The 15,406-nt window shown below is 65.7% G+C and overlaps 1 protein-coding gene across 2 annotated transcripts; it reads left to right on the top strand.

The window, feature by feature from the left end:
- The first annotated feature begins 1,236 nt into the window (after positions 1-1,236).
- Positions 1,237-15,307, top strand: APEH (acylaminoacyl-peptide hydrolase). Of its 2 annotated transcripts, XM_067561230.1 has the most exons (22): positions 1,237-1,554; positions 2,325-2,454; positions 3,169-3,295; positions 5,232-5,322; positions 5,755-5,830; positions 6,188-6,360; positions 6,710-6,847; positions 7,310-7,401; positions 7,870-7,910; positions 8,194-8,315; positions 8,907-8,967; positions 9,464-9,561; positions 9,715-9,766; positions 9,882-9,970; positions 10,285-10,423; positions 10,499-10,582; positions 11,903-11,983; positions 12,475-12,563; positions 12,823-13,013; positions 13,093-13,195; positions 13,285-13,391; positions 13,667-15,307. In XM_067561230.1, the coding sequence occupies exons 1-22, from the start codon at positions 1,543-1,545 to the stop codon at positions 13,770-13,772; spliced, it is 2,202 nt and encodes a 733-aa protein (XP_067417331.1). In that variant the 5' UTR covers positions 1,237-1,542; the 3' UTR covers positions 13,773-15,307. The 2 variants fall into 2 exon arrangements, with proteins under 2 accessions (XP_067417331.1, XP_067417332.1); XM_067561231.1 differs by lacking the exons at positions 1,237-1,554; positions 2,325-2,454; positions 3,169-3,295 and having other exon boundaries at positions 6,193-6,360.
- The last annotated feature ends 99 nt before the right edge of the window (positions 15,308-15,406 follow it).

Here is a 15,406-nt window from a genome sequence, read left to right on the forward strand (position 1 = left end):
CCCTCCTCAGCACTCGCTGTTTGTCACCATCCCTTGCCTGCGCTTCTTCTCCCCACCCCACGCGGATGCAGTGCCCACTCAGCGCCTGCACAGCCATCTGGCTGGCAGCTGCCGCTCAGCTCTGCTTAGACGAGCAGGTGGGTGAGGAAATGCCAAATAAGCGTGTCACGCTGCAGTTCCCGGATTGCCAGACACCTGTGGCAGCTCCCCACATGGCTTCAGGGGAAGAAACCTCCCAATCCCCATTCCCGGCCTGACCTCGCAATGCTGCTGGCTGGAGCAGTGGTGGAGACTGGCTCAGTGCCCGGGGCCAGGACACCTCGGTCACCAGCAAGCTGCAGACAGAGACTGACTGAAACCCTCCCGCTACAGACCAATTCATCTGAATTCACAGCAAGCCCGAGAGGCTCCTGCAGCCCCCACTGCCGCACAGCTTGGCCGTGGGTGCGGTGCCGCTTGTGCTATTCCCAGCCAGGCCCACACGCAGCGCCCAGCACCATGTGAGCCGCCCACAGCGCGGGGCAAGGGTGTGCTGCCTTGTCACAGCCAGCCCGAGCCCCGGGCCGCTCTGTGCCGGAACCAGCCCCCACGGCAACCGGGCCGGCCCCCCGCCCTGCCTCGCTGCCCCACGCACCACTGCCCCCGGTGCAGCGAACCGGCTCCGCCCTGGTGCCTGCAGCGGGAGGGTCAGGCCGAGCGGGACACGGGCTGGGGAGCTCGCCCCCGCCACAGTCCGGCCGGCCCCACCGCAGGGGCACCGAGGGGAGCGCGGGGAAAGAGCCGGCATGTCCCGCAGAGCTGCCCGGCGGAGGGCTGGAGATGGGGACGCCGTGGGAGAGCCGCAGGACCGGAGATCCCCGTGTAGACGCAGTCCCCGGACAAACCCGGACCGGGCACGGAGGCTCCCGCCGCGCTCTGCTCAAGCATGGCCCAGGAGACCGGCCCGGCCCGGCCCAGCACAACACAACAGCCCCGCCCCGCCCTGCCCCGGGGCTTTGCTCGGCTCCCGGCCGGCGGGCAGCGCAGCGTGTGAGCGCCGCACGAAGGAGCTACGAGCGCCGCGGGACGGGGACGGGGCAGCGGCGCTGCGGGCCTGCCAAGGCCCCGCCGGCCCGTGTCTGACCCTGCGCGCAGGTGGGCCACGCCCCGCCCCGCCCCGCCCCGAGCCCGCGCGCCCGCGCCGGCTGAGCGGGGCGGGGGCGGGGCCAGGCCCGGCGGGGGGTCGGCAGCCCCAGGGCACCGGGGACGAGCGCCCCGCCAGGCCGGCCTAGCGTCAGGGCCGCGCGCGCGGCCGCGCGCACCCAGCTGGACGCCGGCCCCGCCCGGAGCGCGCTGCAGCCGCGCCCGGCCCCTCGTTGCCTGCTAACGGGGCGCGGCGGGACGGTGGCCGCAGGGGTACACACCGCCCTCTGCCCGCGCAGCGCTCTGGGGCGGGGCCCGGCCGGACTATGCCCTGTGGAGGCCCCGCCCCCCATCCGGAAGTTCCGCGTCCTCCGACTCCGAGAGACACCCCGCGTCCGACCCCGGAGCAGCGCGAGCCACATGGAGTCGCCGGTGAGGGACCGGGTCCGCCGCCTTCCCACAGTGCCCCGCGGGAGGGGTCTCGGCAGGCCAGACGGGGGGAGGGGGACGCAGAGACTGGGGATGAAAGCTCCGCCCCCCGCGTGACCTCCCCATGCAGTCAGACCCCACCGGCCGTGCCCCCCCACAGCCCTCCCGGCCGTGCCCCCCCACATCTCCCCAGCTGTGACCCCCCAGACAGCCCCCCTGACCGTGACCCCCCCCAGCCTTCCCCAATGTGACCCCCATACACAGCTCCCCCAGCCATGACCCTGATTATTGTGACCCCCACATAGCCCCGTGCCGGCCATGACCCCCTGGCCGTGAACCCCCCCCACACACACACAACCCTCCCAGGCTGTGCCCCTCCCTGTTACCCCCCTGCCGTGACTCCTCCCCTCACACAGCCCTCCCCACTGTGACCCTCCCCAGCCTTGACCCCCCACACACAGCCCCCCCGTGACCCCCACACACATGCACAGCCCACCCCACACCCTTTTGTTTCACACACATCCTCTCCCCACACACCCACACATGGGCCGTTTTCCCCATCCCTGCATGCACAGCCTTTGCCCCCCCACCCCGGCTGTGCCCCCATGTGTGCTGGGAGCTACTGGCCCTGCACACAGGGCTCAGGCTCACTGCAGGCGAGCCCCACGTGCTCCCCATTCCTGCTCCTGGCTGCCTTTGTCATCTCCCTGCCCGTGCCCCCTGAGCTGTGCCTGTCTCTGCGCCCCCTGTGGTGACATCTCCTCCCTGTGCAGGTGCTGAGGAGCCCAGAGGAGATCGCCGCACTGTACCGCGAGCTCAGCCAGTGCCCTTCGCTCAGCAGTGCCTGCATCGGGCCTGAGGTCACCACACAGTATGGGGGCAAATACTGCAATATCTACACAGGTACCGACCCCCGCTCTGCCTGAGGATGGAGGATGCACATTCCAGAGCCGCCCTCTTCGCCCTGGCTGAGAGCAGAGGGCTGGGGGCAGCTCTGGATTGTTGCTCGGTTCAGATTCCCCATCTCTGACGTGGGGCTAATGCCCCCGGTTGAGCTGCTGGGCCGATCAGTCAGTGGCTGGAGGAGGCTCAGCTGTGGGGCAATGGGGAGGTGGTGGGCCCAGACTCCAGGCTGTCTGCTTGCCAAGTGTCAGTGGAAACCACCCAAGGTCACTGCTTGCAGCTCTTGTCTTCCATGTGCGTGAAGGGGATTTGTGGCTGACCACCTGTTTGATCCCGTCAGCTCAGCACCCCCGCACCTCTGGGCAGGCTCCCTGAATGTGGTCTCAGCCCTCCTGTCCCATCCCTGTGGCTGCTGGCTCCAGGAGAAGAAGCAGTGTACGCTGTATGCTGTTTGGCGGCTGCTCTCTGCTAAGCTGAAATGTAGCAGAGAGCACTGGGTGCGGCCTGTCTGCTACCTGCAGCCCCTCCCTTGTGCCTTAGCCACAAGCCCAGCCTGCCTCCATGGAGCACAGAGAGTAGGGCCTCCTGGGAGTGCCAGCTAGCACTGCACTCTCTGTACCAGGAGAGCAGGCAGGTGAGGTATCCTGCTCTGCAGACAAGGGGGAGCGATGCCTGCACAGGGCAGGGTGGCAGCTGAATCCCCTCTCTTTGCAGAGTGGTCTCAGCAGGACCTGGAGAGAGCTGAGAGTGTGAAGTTCTGCCGCCAATATCTCATCTTCCACGACAGCCAGGCCATCGTGTACTCTGGCCCGTCGGGCACCTGCACAGAGATAAAAGGAGAGTGAGTGTCTTCGCTCTGCGCCTTTGCCAGCAGAATTCTTTGCGGGGGTCAATACACATGTGGACAAGGGTGATCCAGTGGATATATTGTACTTAGATTTTCAGAAAGCCTTTGACAAGGTCTCTCACCAAAGGCTCTTTAGCAAAGTAAGCAGACATGGGTAAGAAGGAAGGTCCTCTCCTGGATGAGTAACTGGTTAAAAGATAGGAAACAAATGGTCATTTAATTCCTACCATTTTTCAGAACGGAGAGAGGTAAATAGTGGGGTCCCCCAAGGGTCTGTACTAGGACCAGTACTGTTCAACGTATTCATAAGTGATCCGGAAAAAGGGGTAAACAGTGAGGTGGCAAAATTTGCAGATGATACAAAACTACTCAAGATAGTTAAGTCCAAAGCAGACTGCGAAGAGTTACAAAGGGATCTCAAAGAACTGGGTGTCTGGGCAACAAAATTGCGGATGAAATTCAGTGTTTGCAGAGTAATGCACATTGGAAAACATAATCCAAACTAAGCATATAAAACGATAGGGTCTGAATTAGCTGTTACCACTCAAGAAAGATCTTAGAGTCATTGTGGATAGTTCTCTGAAAATATCCACTCACTGTGCAGCAGCCGTCAAAAAAGCTAACAGGATGTTGGAAATCATTAGGAAAGGGATAGATAATAAGACATAAAATATTTTATTGCTTCTTTATAAATCCATGGTATGCCCACATCTTGAATACTGTGTGCGGATCTGGTTGCACCATTTCAAAAAAAGATATATTGGAACTGGAAAAGGTACAGAGAAGGGAAACTAAAATGATTAGCGGTTTGGAAAAGTTTCCATATGAGGAGTGATTAATAAGCTTGGGACTTTTCAGCTTGGAAATGAGACAACTAAGGAGGGATATGATAGAGGTCTATAAAATCACAACTGATGTGGAGAAAATAAATAAGGAAGTGTTATTTACTCCTAATAACACAAGAACCAGGGGTCACCCAATGAAATTAATAGGCAGCAAGTTTAAAACGAACAAAAGGAAGTATCTCTTCACACGACGCACAGTCAATCTGTGGAACTCCTTGCCAGAGGATATTGTGAAGGCCAGTGAACTATAACGAGGTTCAAAAAAGAACTAGAGAGCCATGAATGGACCTGTCCTCCATGAACTTATTAGCTAGGGTGGGCAGGGATTGCTGTTTGCCAGGGGCTGGGAATGGCTGATGGGATGGATCACTTGATGATTACCTGTTCTGATCATTCCCTCTGCTGCTCCTGGCAATGGCCACCGTCGGCCGTTGCTCTGACCCAGTGTGCCCGTTCTGTTCTAGCACCTGCCACATCCCCGTCGCTGCCCCCAAAGCTCTGCTGGAGTATGACCTGGCTGGCTACCTAGCTTGGCCATGGCTGCGTGGGAGGTGGGATTTGCCCTGGCGTGGGCTCTTGGCTGTGGGCAGCTGGGGAATAGCTCAGGCCACATTGCCTCCTGCCCCCTGTGCTGGGGGCTCCAGCAGGAGGCATAGGGAGCTAGAGTGTGGCTCTGTGCCTGGCAGAGGCCCCTGCCCGGTGGGCAAGGGGGCATGTCCCACGGGCCTTATGCCCAGCCCTGAATTGCCACTAGCCCTCCGGCTGCTGGGAAGGGAGGCAGAGTCTCCCATTACGCTGCCCCTCCCACCTTCCAAGTGTCCTTGGGAGGCTCCAGGCTCAGTCGCCAGCCAAAAGCCATCAACAAAAGCACCTCCTCCCTCCGCTCCTGTCCTCGGGCAGCAGCACCCCCAGAGGAGGCATCTGGGCCAGCTCTGACCCCTTGCTGCCTGCTGCTTCTCCAGCTTTGCAATGAGCCTAGAGGAGGCAGCTCCATGTGCCAGGCCCACTGGCCCTGCCAGAGACTCCCTCAGCCATGGCTGTGCCTCCCACATCCCCAGGCCGACTCCTGCCTGTCTCCCCTGCAGGCTGCTGAGCAGGGAGTCCCCCAGCGGGGCGCTGAAGGCCGTCCTGCGCAAAGCCAGCACTGGCAAAGGCGAGGAGAAGCAGTTCCTCGAGGTGAGTCAGTCAGTGGGTGTTGGGGAGGCTGGCGCTGTGAGCCGGAGCACTGGGGGTTTGCATGTTTTGAGAAAAGCCCCAGGTCGCGCCAGGGCAGAGTGAGGGCAGCCCTCGGTGTCCAGCCTGGAGCTGCCCTGCTCCAGGCAAGCTGGGATCCCGCACTGCAGCTTGGGTCCGAGGTGCCTTCCTGGCCTGACCGTCCTTGGGACTCGAGGAAGTGCCTGAGTGTCCTTGGGCTCCCCTGGGGCACTTTGACGCCTGGGCTCGGGGCTCCCCTGGGTGCCCAGCAGGGTGCCAGCAGCTTGGCTGGGAAGACTCCCGCCCCGCAGAGGGACTGGGGGGTGAGCTGCTCCTTGGGGAGCCAGCACTTCTCGGCCTGCCTTTGGGGCAGGGCTGGGGTCCTGTGGGGCTCTGATGTCTTTGTTCCCTCAGGTCTGGGATCAGAATCGCAAGGTGAAGAGTGTCAACCTGACGGCGCTGGAGAAGCACGGCAATGTCTACGAGGAAGGTGAGGCTGCCCACGCTGCGGGGCACAGGGAGGAAGCAAGTCTGGGTCCCCATGGAGCCGCCTTCTCCCTGAGTGCTACAGGGCCAGTCACAGAACCGGCATTGGCTGGCGAGGAGTGGGTGGGAGGTCGGGGGCCGCGGGCCAGGGTGGGGGATGACTGGGCTGAGAGCCAGGGAAAGGGGGTTCCTGCATCCATATGGCCGGGTGAGGATAGGGGGTCCCTGTGGCCATCTGGCTGGGCGGGGGAACACAGGAAGGGGGTCCCCAGGCTGTAGGGCTGGTGGGTGGCAGGTCCCCAGGCCTGCAGTGGGGCACTGGGCCATGCCGCCCCACAGGGTCTAACCAGTGCTTCCCCAGATCAGTTTGGCTGCCTGGCCTGGTCACACTCTGAGACCCACCTGCTCTATGTGGCCGAGAGGAAACGGCCCAAGGCCGAGTCCTTCTTCCAGAGCAAAGCCCCGGAGCTGAGCAGCGGCTGTGCTGATGAGGAGGAACTGGCCCGGCCGGAGAAACGCGACAAAGCTGTCAAGGTGTGCGGGGTGCGGCCACGGGGACCCCAGTTGGAACCGTGGGATGGGCCACTTGCCCCCGCCCCCAGAACTGGCCGAAGAGCCGGGCTGGCGTTGCAGTCGGGCCTGGAGCGGCGATTGAGGAGAGCCATTCCCAGCTCTGCTGCCTAGTGCCTGGCTCCTGCTCCCATTGGGGATGCTGACCCTTCCCCTCCCCCCATGCAGTGCCCCAATCTCTGCGGGCCCCTTGGTACGGGACACCAGGTCTGCCCTGCCCCAGGCAACAGGAGGGCTGGGTCTCGGTGGGGACTGGGGTACTCCAGGGGCGGTGCCGTTGCCGGGGAGAGGCACTCACGTGGCTGTGTTCCAGGGGGAGCAGTTCGTGTACCACGACGACTGGGGTGAGGCGCTGGTGGGCAAGAGTGTCCCCGCCCTGTGTGTGCTGGACGTGGAGAGCAGCAACATCTCGGTGCTGGAGGGCGTCCCGGAGCACATCTCCCCTGGGCAGGTCAGTGCGGGCATGGGGGGCCGGGCCCTGGCACCACAGCCGGGCACTACCCCAGCCAGCACCTGCTGGCAGCCAAAAGAAGCCGGCAGCACCCACATCTTGCTGCCATTTACTCTGGTGCCAGTGACCCCCACCTGCACCCACAGGTGCCACCCAGCTTCCCCGCGGGACTGAAGCACGTCAACAGGGGATCTGGGCCCAGGGCGCCTGCCAGCAGGGCAGGGTGGGGACCTGCCCTGATTCTCCACAGGGCACCGCTCACGGCTTCCTTCCGTTACCCAGACCGGAAATGTTTCTAGTGGATCTCAGGCCCCCCTTCCCTGACACTCTCCCCCACAGCCACCTCCCTCCCCCCCATTGCTCCCCCACCTCCTGTTCCCCAGCCACCTCTCCCCCCGCCTTCTCTTCTCCCTGCTGCCCTGCCCCCCTATGCTCACCTCCCTGGCTCCCATTTTGCTGCAGGCCTTCTGGTCCCCCGGTGACACGGGCGTGGTGTTCGTAGGCTGGTGGCACGAGCCCTTCCGCCTGGGTCTGCGGCACTGCACCAACCGCAGGTGAGTGCCCCGCGCTGCTGCCAGGTGCCCCTGGCCAAACCAGCCGTGCCCGGTGCTGGGGAGATGGCAGTCTGTGCCCGTTCTGGGGGGCAGCAGCCCAGAGTGGAGCCGTGTGCACAACTGCATCGGCCCGCGAGACCCTTCGGGGAAATGCCCTGCCTTGGGGCTGTGGGGCCAGCCCAGGGCAGGGGGCCTGACTGGGGCTGGCCCCACCTTTTGCCGAGAGCTGGCACCAGCCTGCAGCAGGCAGCACCAACGGGCAGCTGGCACCTGCTGCAGCCTCCTCTGAAAGAAGGGAGGGGCTGCCAGGGGCCCCAACCTGGAGAGTGCAGCTCCTCTCCTGCCAGGTGGGACAGGGGCCATCATGGGGGTGGGGGGTGGGAACTGGGCTGGCCCCTCCTATTGGAAGGGTGGGTGTGGGGAAGCTATGGGGCCCGCGCGGTGACAGCTGTCTGCTCCCCATCCCAGGTCGGCGCTGTTCTACGTGGACCTGACCCAGGGGAGATGTGGTGAGAAGTCACTGCTGCTTTCTGAGCCGGTGCCCTGCCTGCGTGTGCCCCCCCATCCCGCCCTGCCCATGTGCCCCCCCATCCCTCCCTGCCCTGCCCACACCCCGCCATCACCCGCCCTGCGTGTCCACAGCCCTACACTTGCTCTTCCCTCACCCCCTCATGTGGCACTGCCTGCCTATCACCCCCCTGCCACTTGCTCTGTCCGTCCATACCCCCCGCCCTCCCCGGCCTCCCCCGCACCTGTGTCCACCCCCCCCTCACGGCCTCCCTCCCCCTGCAGAGCTGCTGTCAGATGACACCCAGGCTGTGTGGTCCCCACGCCTGAGCCCCGACCAGTGCCGCATCGTGTACCTGGAGAACGGCACGCTCGGGCCTCACCAGCAGTGCAGTCGCCTCCGCATGGTGAGTGGGTCGGGCCAGACTGGGGGTCACAACCTCCTGCGGGTGTCGCCTCTCACAGGGTCACTTGGGCTACCCCATACCTGGGGCAGAGCCGTGTCCACACGCAGCGAGGGGTCCCAGTGTGCCAGGAGCACTTCCTGCTGGGAGCCACCCGTCGGCCACGCTGTGGGACTAGGCTGCATTCAGAGCAGCCACCGACCCCCCACTAGCCCAGCTGGCCAAGCGGAGGCCAGGCTGCTGGCCAGGGCTCAGGCTTCTCTGGCAGCCAGCACTGCCAGTGCAGAGGGGCTATGCCCGCGGTGGGCACAAGGAGCACATCTCAGCAGAGCCCCTTCCCCTGGGCATGTCGCCCTGACATGTGGCCCAGCCCTGCTCCACTCCTGCCACGCCCTCACCCCCAGTGAGGCACCAGAGGTGCCCGTGGCGCAGCGCTGCTGTGGAGCTGGGACCGGCCTGCTGGGCCTAGCTAATCCAGAGCAAGTTCCCCTGAGCAGCTGCCAGGCCCTGCCCCAGAGGGCGGGGGGCCTGGTCTTACTGGGCAGAGCCCCACACTGCTGCCCCCACTGAGTGCCAGGCGCCCATCTCTTGCAGTACGACTGGTACACAAAGGTCACCTCCACTGTGCTGGATGTGGTGCCACGGCAGAGCCAAGGTGAGTAGCTGGCCGGGTTGGCTGGCAGAGGGAGGGGCTGGGCAGCATGATGATGAGGCAGGCAGGGCCCCCAGGGACCTGGTGCGCTCCCCGCGTGAAAGTCAGTGCATGGGGCGAGAGTGAAGAGCACAGCAGAGCTGGGGGGAGCCGGGGCTGGGAGTGAGGGGCACCAGCAGAGCTGGGGGGAGCCGGGGCTGGGGTGGCAGGGGCTGCGGGCTGGGAGTGAGGGGCACCGGCAGAGCTGGGGGGAGCCGGGGCTGGGGTGGCAGGGGCTGCGGGCTGGGAGTGAGGGGCACCGGCAGAGCTGGGGGGCGCCGGGGGTGGGGTGGCAGGGGGCTGCGGGTTGGGTGTGAAGAGCACCAGCAGAGCTGGGGGGCTGGACTGGAGCTGTGTGGGAAGCTGGGTTCCCTGTCGCTGGCCACTGGTGCAGGTGCCCAGTGCCAGCCTGGCTGGCGTTCAGGGGGCAGCACGCTGAGCCGGGGCTCTCTCCTTGCAGGCCAGTTCACGGGGATCTATTGTGCGGCGCTGCCCGGGCTCTGCTGGGCAGCTGACAGCCGGAGGGTCGTGCTGGACACCGCTCAGCGCAGTCGGCAGGTAATGGGGGCGGGAGGCTGGCGCAGGACAGCCCCAGAGCCGTGCTGCCCGCTGGTGCCCACAGAGCCCAGGGCTGTAGACAGCCCAGGCGGAGGGGCAGGGGCACTCTGGGCCCTGGGCTGGGTCCAAGCTCTTCCCTCGGTGTCGCCCTAGGAGCTGCTCGTGGTGGACACGTTGACCGGCAGCGTGAGCTCCCTGACGGCGGGTAAGTACCCGCAGCCTGCCCAGCTCCCGCTGCCCCGGCCAGCTCAGAGGAGGGGCCGGGAGCCCTGCTCTCAGCCCCTCCTGCCTAGGTGACTCAGGCCCCTGTTCCTCTGCAGGCACCCTCCTGGGGAGCTGGGCTCTCCTCACCATTGACCGGGATCTCCTGGTGGCCAGGTTCTCCACCCCCAGCTGTCCCCCCACTCTGGTAAGGGGGCTGAGATGGCGGGCGGGGGGCTGGCCCGCAACCTTTCACCCGCACACCCAGGCTCAGGAACCAAAGCTTATCAGCTGCATCCTCGCCACGCCTCAGCCAGCGTCCCAAAGCGTCGCCCGCTCACCGCCTGCCTGGCCCTGGGGTCGGGAGTGAGGGGCACTGGCAGAGCTGGGCAGCCCCAGCCGTGCTAGCGGCAGCATTTCTTCCCCAAAGGCTGCCCGTCTATCTGCAAAGGTTTTCCCCGAGCGTCCCCCCGTCCCGCAGGGCTGAGCGAGAGGTGACTGACGGGCTCTCTCCCCTGGCAGAAGGTGGCCTTCCTCCCCGGGGCCGGGCACGAGCCCCAGGTCAGCTGGGTGTGTCTGGAAGAGGTGACCCCTGTCCCGGACATCAGCTGGGCTATCCGGGCCCTGCAGCCCCCCCCGGAGCAGCAGAACCCCCAGTACGGTGAGTGCCAGTGCATTGGCAGGACCCTGGGCGGGGGGCCCGGCCCAGCACTGACATTTCCCTCTCTCTTTGCAGAGGGTCTCGATTTTGAAGCCATTCTGCTGCAGCCCAGCAAGGGGCTGGAGCCAAGGAAGCCGCCCCTGGTGGTCATGCCCCACGGTGAGTCCCTGCCTGGCGGGCGTGTCCCACGCGGATCCCACGCTATACGGGTCTGGTCAGGCCTGATTTTGACGCAGCTCTCCCTGGACACGGCCCTTCCCAAAGCGTGTCAGTGCTGCCCCATGCCTGCCGCATCCCGGGCCGGCCATCCGCCTCCGGTCCTTCCTGCATGTGGCCAGCTCCCTTCCCTGCACGTGGGCCTGGCAGAGCAGCTTCCCCCTGGCTGTGCTGGGCGCTGCGGGTTGGGGCCTCCAACTCATGGCAAGGTGGCATTAGCTGGCAGGAGTGGGGCCCACAGCCTCCATGTCAGCCCCATGGGCAGGGGAGGGGAGTAGCCCCGACCTGACCGGAGCCTGACGCTTGTAGGCGAGTCCCCTTGGGTTCAGGTCAGGTGCAAGGCTCTGCCTTGGCGGTCGTGCCCTGGGGAGCCCTCCTCCCGAGGGGCAGCACGCGGGCAGCTTGCACTGGAGTCCCCAGGAGAGTGGGCGGGCAGGGTGGGTCGGACCCGAGTGAGACGCTCTGGGCTGGCACACGGGGGGCAGCACCGCCCGGGTTTGGCACCTGCCATTGATAGTGCAGGGAACCACTTACCCACCCGGGCCCAGCTCCCACCAGCAGCACCGCTGGCATCCTTGTGCTGGGCCGAGCGAGTAGCGGGGTCAGCGCTGGGGATACCGCTCCCCGCATAGCACGGGCACAGCCTGGGGAGAGGGAGACCGAGGGCAGCCTCCTGGCCACATGTGGGGCAGAGTCCCCCAACCCTATTGAGAGGGGAGCGACCCCACGGCCCTGGCTCCCCCAGCCCTACAGGGAGGGCAGCGGCCCCCCAGACTCACGGGGAGTGCAGTGACCCCACGGCCCTGGGCCCCACAAGCCTCCATCCCTCACAGGCTTGGGGACCCTCAGTCTTTCCCTTCTTCTTAAACTCTCTCATCCTTTTATCCTGTTTTGAGGGGTTGGGGGGCCTCAGTTTCCAATTTTGCCCCGGGCCCCTAGAACCTCCGGAGCCGGCTGAGCGGTTCTTGCCCCGGTTCCCAGCCAGCCTGCCATTCACTCACTGATCGGGGCTGAGCAGGGCCAGCAGAGGGGTACACGCAGGGTCCTTCCCCCCGCTCCGCACTCGCCTTCAGGCTTGTGGGCACATCTCTGCCGGCACCCAGCTCACCCAGTTGTTCCCCCGTCCCTCCTCCTCCCCGCCGGCCGGCCATCCCAGCACCTGCACCACACATGCCCTGTGAGCCCTTCCCCACTGGGGTCCACCCCATGCTACGCCCCCTGACTCCCAGCTCTGTGGGGCTCACCCCTGCCATCGCCTTGCAGGGGGCCCCCACTCGGTCTCCACAGCCAGCTGGATGCTGAACCCCGCGGCACTCTGCAGGATGGGCTTCGCTGTGCTGATTGGTGAGTCCCGCTGCCGCCCGGAGCCCCCACCCTTGGCCAGCTCCTGCCAGGAAGCATGGGGCAGGGGCTGCGCTGCGGGCATGCCCACGGGGGGCCCTGCAGGGGGCAGGAATGGGTGATGGACGGCTCTGGGCTCCCTAGGCCTTGGGGAGAAGCTGCCAGGCCCAGGCTCACTCTGGGGGCCCCAGGCCCAGGCAAACCCTGTGGGGGGCGGGGGCGCAGCTGGGGGGACACAGAGAGGCAGAGCACCCAGGAGCAGCACCAGCATGGGGACCGTCACTGCACCCGGCAGGCCCTGAGCAGGATCAGAGCCAGCTCAGTACCCGTGCCAGCCCAGCCCCACGGTACATGGCTGCTCCCCCCACCCTGGCCCACCTGTGGGGTGCCCGGCTCCCAGAGCCAGCCTTGTGCTATCGTGGGCTCTGCCTGCAGGTAGACGCAGTGCCTCCCCTGCCCTGGGCTCTCCTGCAATGTTGATCTCTCTTCCCCAGTGAATTACCGCGGCTCGCTGGGCTTCGGCCAGGACAACATCGCCTCCCTGCCGGGGCATGTGGGCTGCCAGGACGTCAAGGACGTGCAGGTAGCGGCTGCCCGGGGTCAAGCAGCGCAGGGGCTGGGACAGCAGCCAGGGGACCAGGCTGCTCCCTCCGGGCACCTCCCGCCAGGGGCTTATAGGGGGACATGGGCACAGCCAGCCTGGAAGGTCCTGGCCCCATCCCATCACCCCCATACCCTCCTGCTGGGCTCCGGGGTCCCTGGGTCCCCCCTCCCTGAGACCACCCTGGGCGCCCCCTCCCGGCCCTGGCTTCTCCGGCGCTGCCTCTCTCCTCCCGTTGCAGTACTGTGTGGAGCGGGTGCTGCAGGAGGAGCCCCTGGATGCAGCACGGGTGGCAGTGGTGGGCGGCTCACATGGGGGCTTCCTTGCTTGCCACCTCATCGGCCAGTACCCAGGCACCTACCAGGCCTGCGTGGTAAGGAACCCAGTCGTCAACATGGCCTCCATGATCAGCAGCACTGACATCCCGGACTGGTAAGTGCCTGGGGCTGGGGCTGGTGGGTGCCAGGGGGCAGCCTGGGCACCACCAAGCCAGGCTCTGTCCCCTCTGCAGGTGTGCAACCGAGGCCGGCTTCCCCTATGCGCCCGACGCCCTCCCGGACCCCGCCCGCTGGGCAGAGATGCTGCACAAGTCACCCATGCAGTACGTCGCCCAGGTACGGCGCTCCTGCCCTGCTCAGACACCCCCCACTCAGAGACTCCGGTGCTGGCTGTGACACCCAGCTCTGCCCTGCTCTCCCCCCAGGTCCGGGCACCCGTGCTACTGATGTTGGGAGAGGAGGATCGGCGCGTTCCCCCCAAGCAAGGCCAGGAGTACTACCGTGCCCTCAAGGCCAGGGGCATCCCTGCCCGGTGAGCCAAGGGAGTGCGGGGCATGGGGATGGGCAGGGGGCTCAGGCTCAATGAGACCAGGGGGGCTGGGATCACCATTGGGACAGGCTGGCACCAAGGGAGGGAGCAGATCCTGTGGGGGGCCTGGGATCCTGGGGCAAACTGGCTGCAGGGAGTTGGAGCATCCCAGGTGGGGGGCCCTGGGGAGCTGGCTGGAGTGGTGGTGCGTGCAGGGGTGGGGGGCCCTGGGCAGCGGGCTGGGGGGCACCTTGCCAACCCTTCTGCTTTCCCCCTAGGCTGCTGTGGTACACAGGGAACAACCACGCACTCTCCGGCGTGGAGGCCGAGGCCGACGGCTTCATGAACATGGCGCTCTGGCTGCTCCAGCACCTGCGCTGCTGAGGGGCGCTGGGTGTCCCCCACCTCCAATAAACCCTGCGGCTCAGCTTGTGTTCCAGTGCCTAAGGGCGGGGCCTGCCCCGGGGGGACAGGGGCTGGGGTCTGCTGCCCAGCAGGGCACCATGGGGCCCCCTTTGCCAGCACCCCATGGTGCTGGGGAGGGGGAGCCACCAGGGTCCCCGCTGCAGAGCTGGGAATGTCCCTGGGGAGGAAGGAGGGAGGCGTCCCAATGCCGGTTGCCCCTTCCCCCACCCGGCCGGCTGCCCCACTCTCCCTCCCCTCCCCCACTAGGCTGGGTTTATACTGCACCCGCACCCTGACAACAGCCTGTCCTTAGAGCCTGCACCTCCCTGGGGTGCCCCACGGCCCTGTCTGGGGCGGTGCCTGCCGGAGCAGGGTGTGGGTAGGTGTCATGGAGCCACAGGCACAGGCTGCGGCCCAGCTTGCAAGCAGTGCCCCTCTGTGGGCAGCCCCAAGGGCCCCCTCGCTCCACCCCAGCCACCTGAGCCAGGCGCCTGGGGAAGGATCTCCGTGCCCAGCCGTTGTTTGTAGACACACCCGCAGCCTTGTCCAGCCGCAGCCGAATGTCTGAGTTGCTGGGAACACCGCCCAGGGACGCCAGCTCCACCCAGCCACTCTGCTCTGCAAACCAGCTGTTGCCCCTCCCCTCCCCCAATCTCAGTCTGCCCCAGCTGAGCGCTGAAAACTCAGCTCTTACCCCAGCAACCTCAGTCCAGTGTCCACCAGTTCAGATGCTCCACCTGCTGGCCTTCCTGCTGGGGGATGTTAACACTTCCATCCTCGGGGCTCCCGTTACCTTTCCAGCTCCTCCATGGGTCTGGGTCACTTCCAGCCAGTCCTTTAACGACCCGTTCCTGCCACCCCAGGTGCTGTGGTGACCTCACACCCACAGGGTGGAAGTGCAGAGTACAGCAGGAAACTCAGGCATGCGCAGGCATCATAAAAACATTGCAGAAACTTCCCCCTTCAGCGCAGCAGGGAGCAGGATTCCCCCCGGCTCTGCTGCCAGTGGCTGCTGCTGGCCCCGGGGGCAGGACAGTGGTACATGAAGCATGGCTCTGCTCCATGGCTGTGTTTGGCAGAGGCACTGCACGGTGGCCAGACCTCTGCCAGAGGGGGAAGCATCTTGGTGCCAACACCTTGGGTGTGCTGGTGGCAGTGCAGTGGGGCACGTGTCCCAGGGAGAAGGCAGCTGACGCTGTTCACAAGGGCACCCAGGGGGTGGCGTGGGGCAGGCTGGCAGAGGCCACGCTAGGGCGGTGGAGCTGTGAGGCTGTGTCAGGGGAGTCCAGGGGAAGATGGGAGCAGCTTGCACCTGGCCCGGTGAATTCAGCCTGTCTGAGGGGCCCAGTGTCCTGGGCTGGGACACAGACTCTGCTGGACAGCTGTCCTCAGAAGGCACCATGGGCCTGGCACCAGTCCCTTGGCAGTGCCCCCGTGTGTGGGCTGGGCTCCCAGGCTCCACACTGCTGCCCAGGGGCAGGCCCGCAGCCCCCATGACTCTGAGAGCGAGCCTTCTCCCCAGCCATCCCCGTCTCTGCGGGGGTCCCTGCAATGCGTCCAGCCCAGCCAGACCCCTGTGCAGGCCGGACTGTCCCCTCCAGGGCGAAGCTGCA

The sequence above is a fragment of the Emydura macquarii genome, unplaced genomic scaffold (genome assembly GCF_026122565.2).
Source record: "Emydura macquarii macquarii isolate MOO-44397 ecotype Brisbane River unplaced genomic scaffold, CSIRO-AGI_Emac_v2 contig_2369, whole genome shotgun sequence".
NCBI classification, from domain to species: domain Eukaryota; kingdom Metazoa; phylum Chordata; order Testudines; family Chelidae; genus Emydura; species Emydura macquarii.

What these genes read in the sequence shown, in the direction of transcription:
- APEH (XM_067561230.1), top strand. An exon ending in AGCACATCTCCCCTGGGCAG is followed by an intron (nt 6,848 to 7,309) that starts GTCAGTGCGGGC and finishes ATTTTGCTGCAG; the next exon opens with GCCTTCTGGTCCCCCGGTGA. An exon ending in CCTGGTGGTCATGCCCCACG is followed by an intron (nt 10,583 to 11,902) that starts GTGAGTCCCTGC and finishes ATCGCCTTGCAG; the next exon opens with GGGGCCCCCACTCGGTCTCC.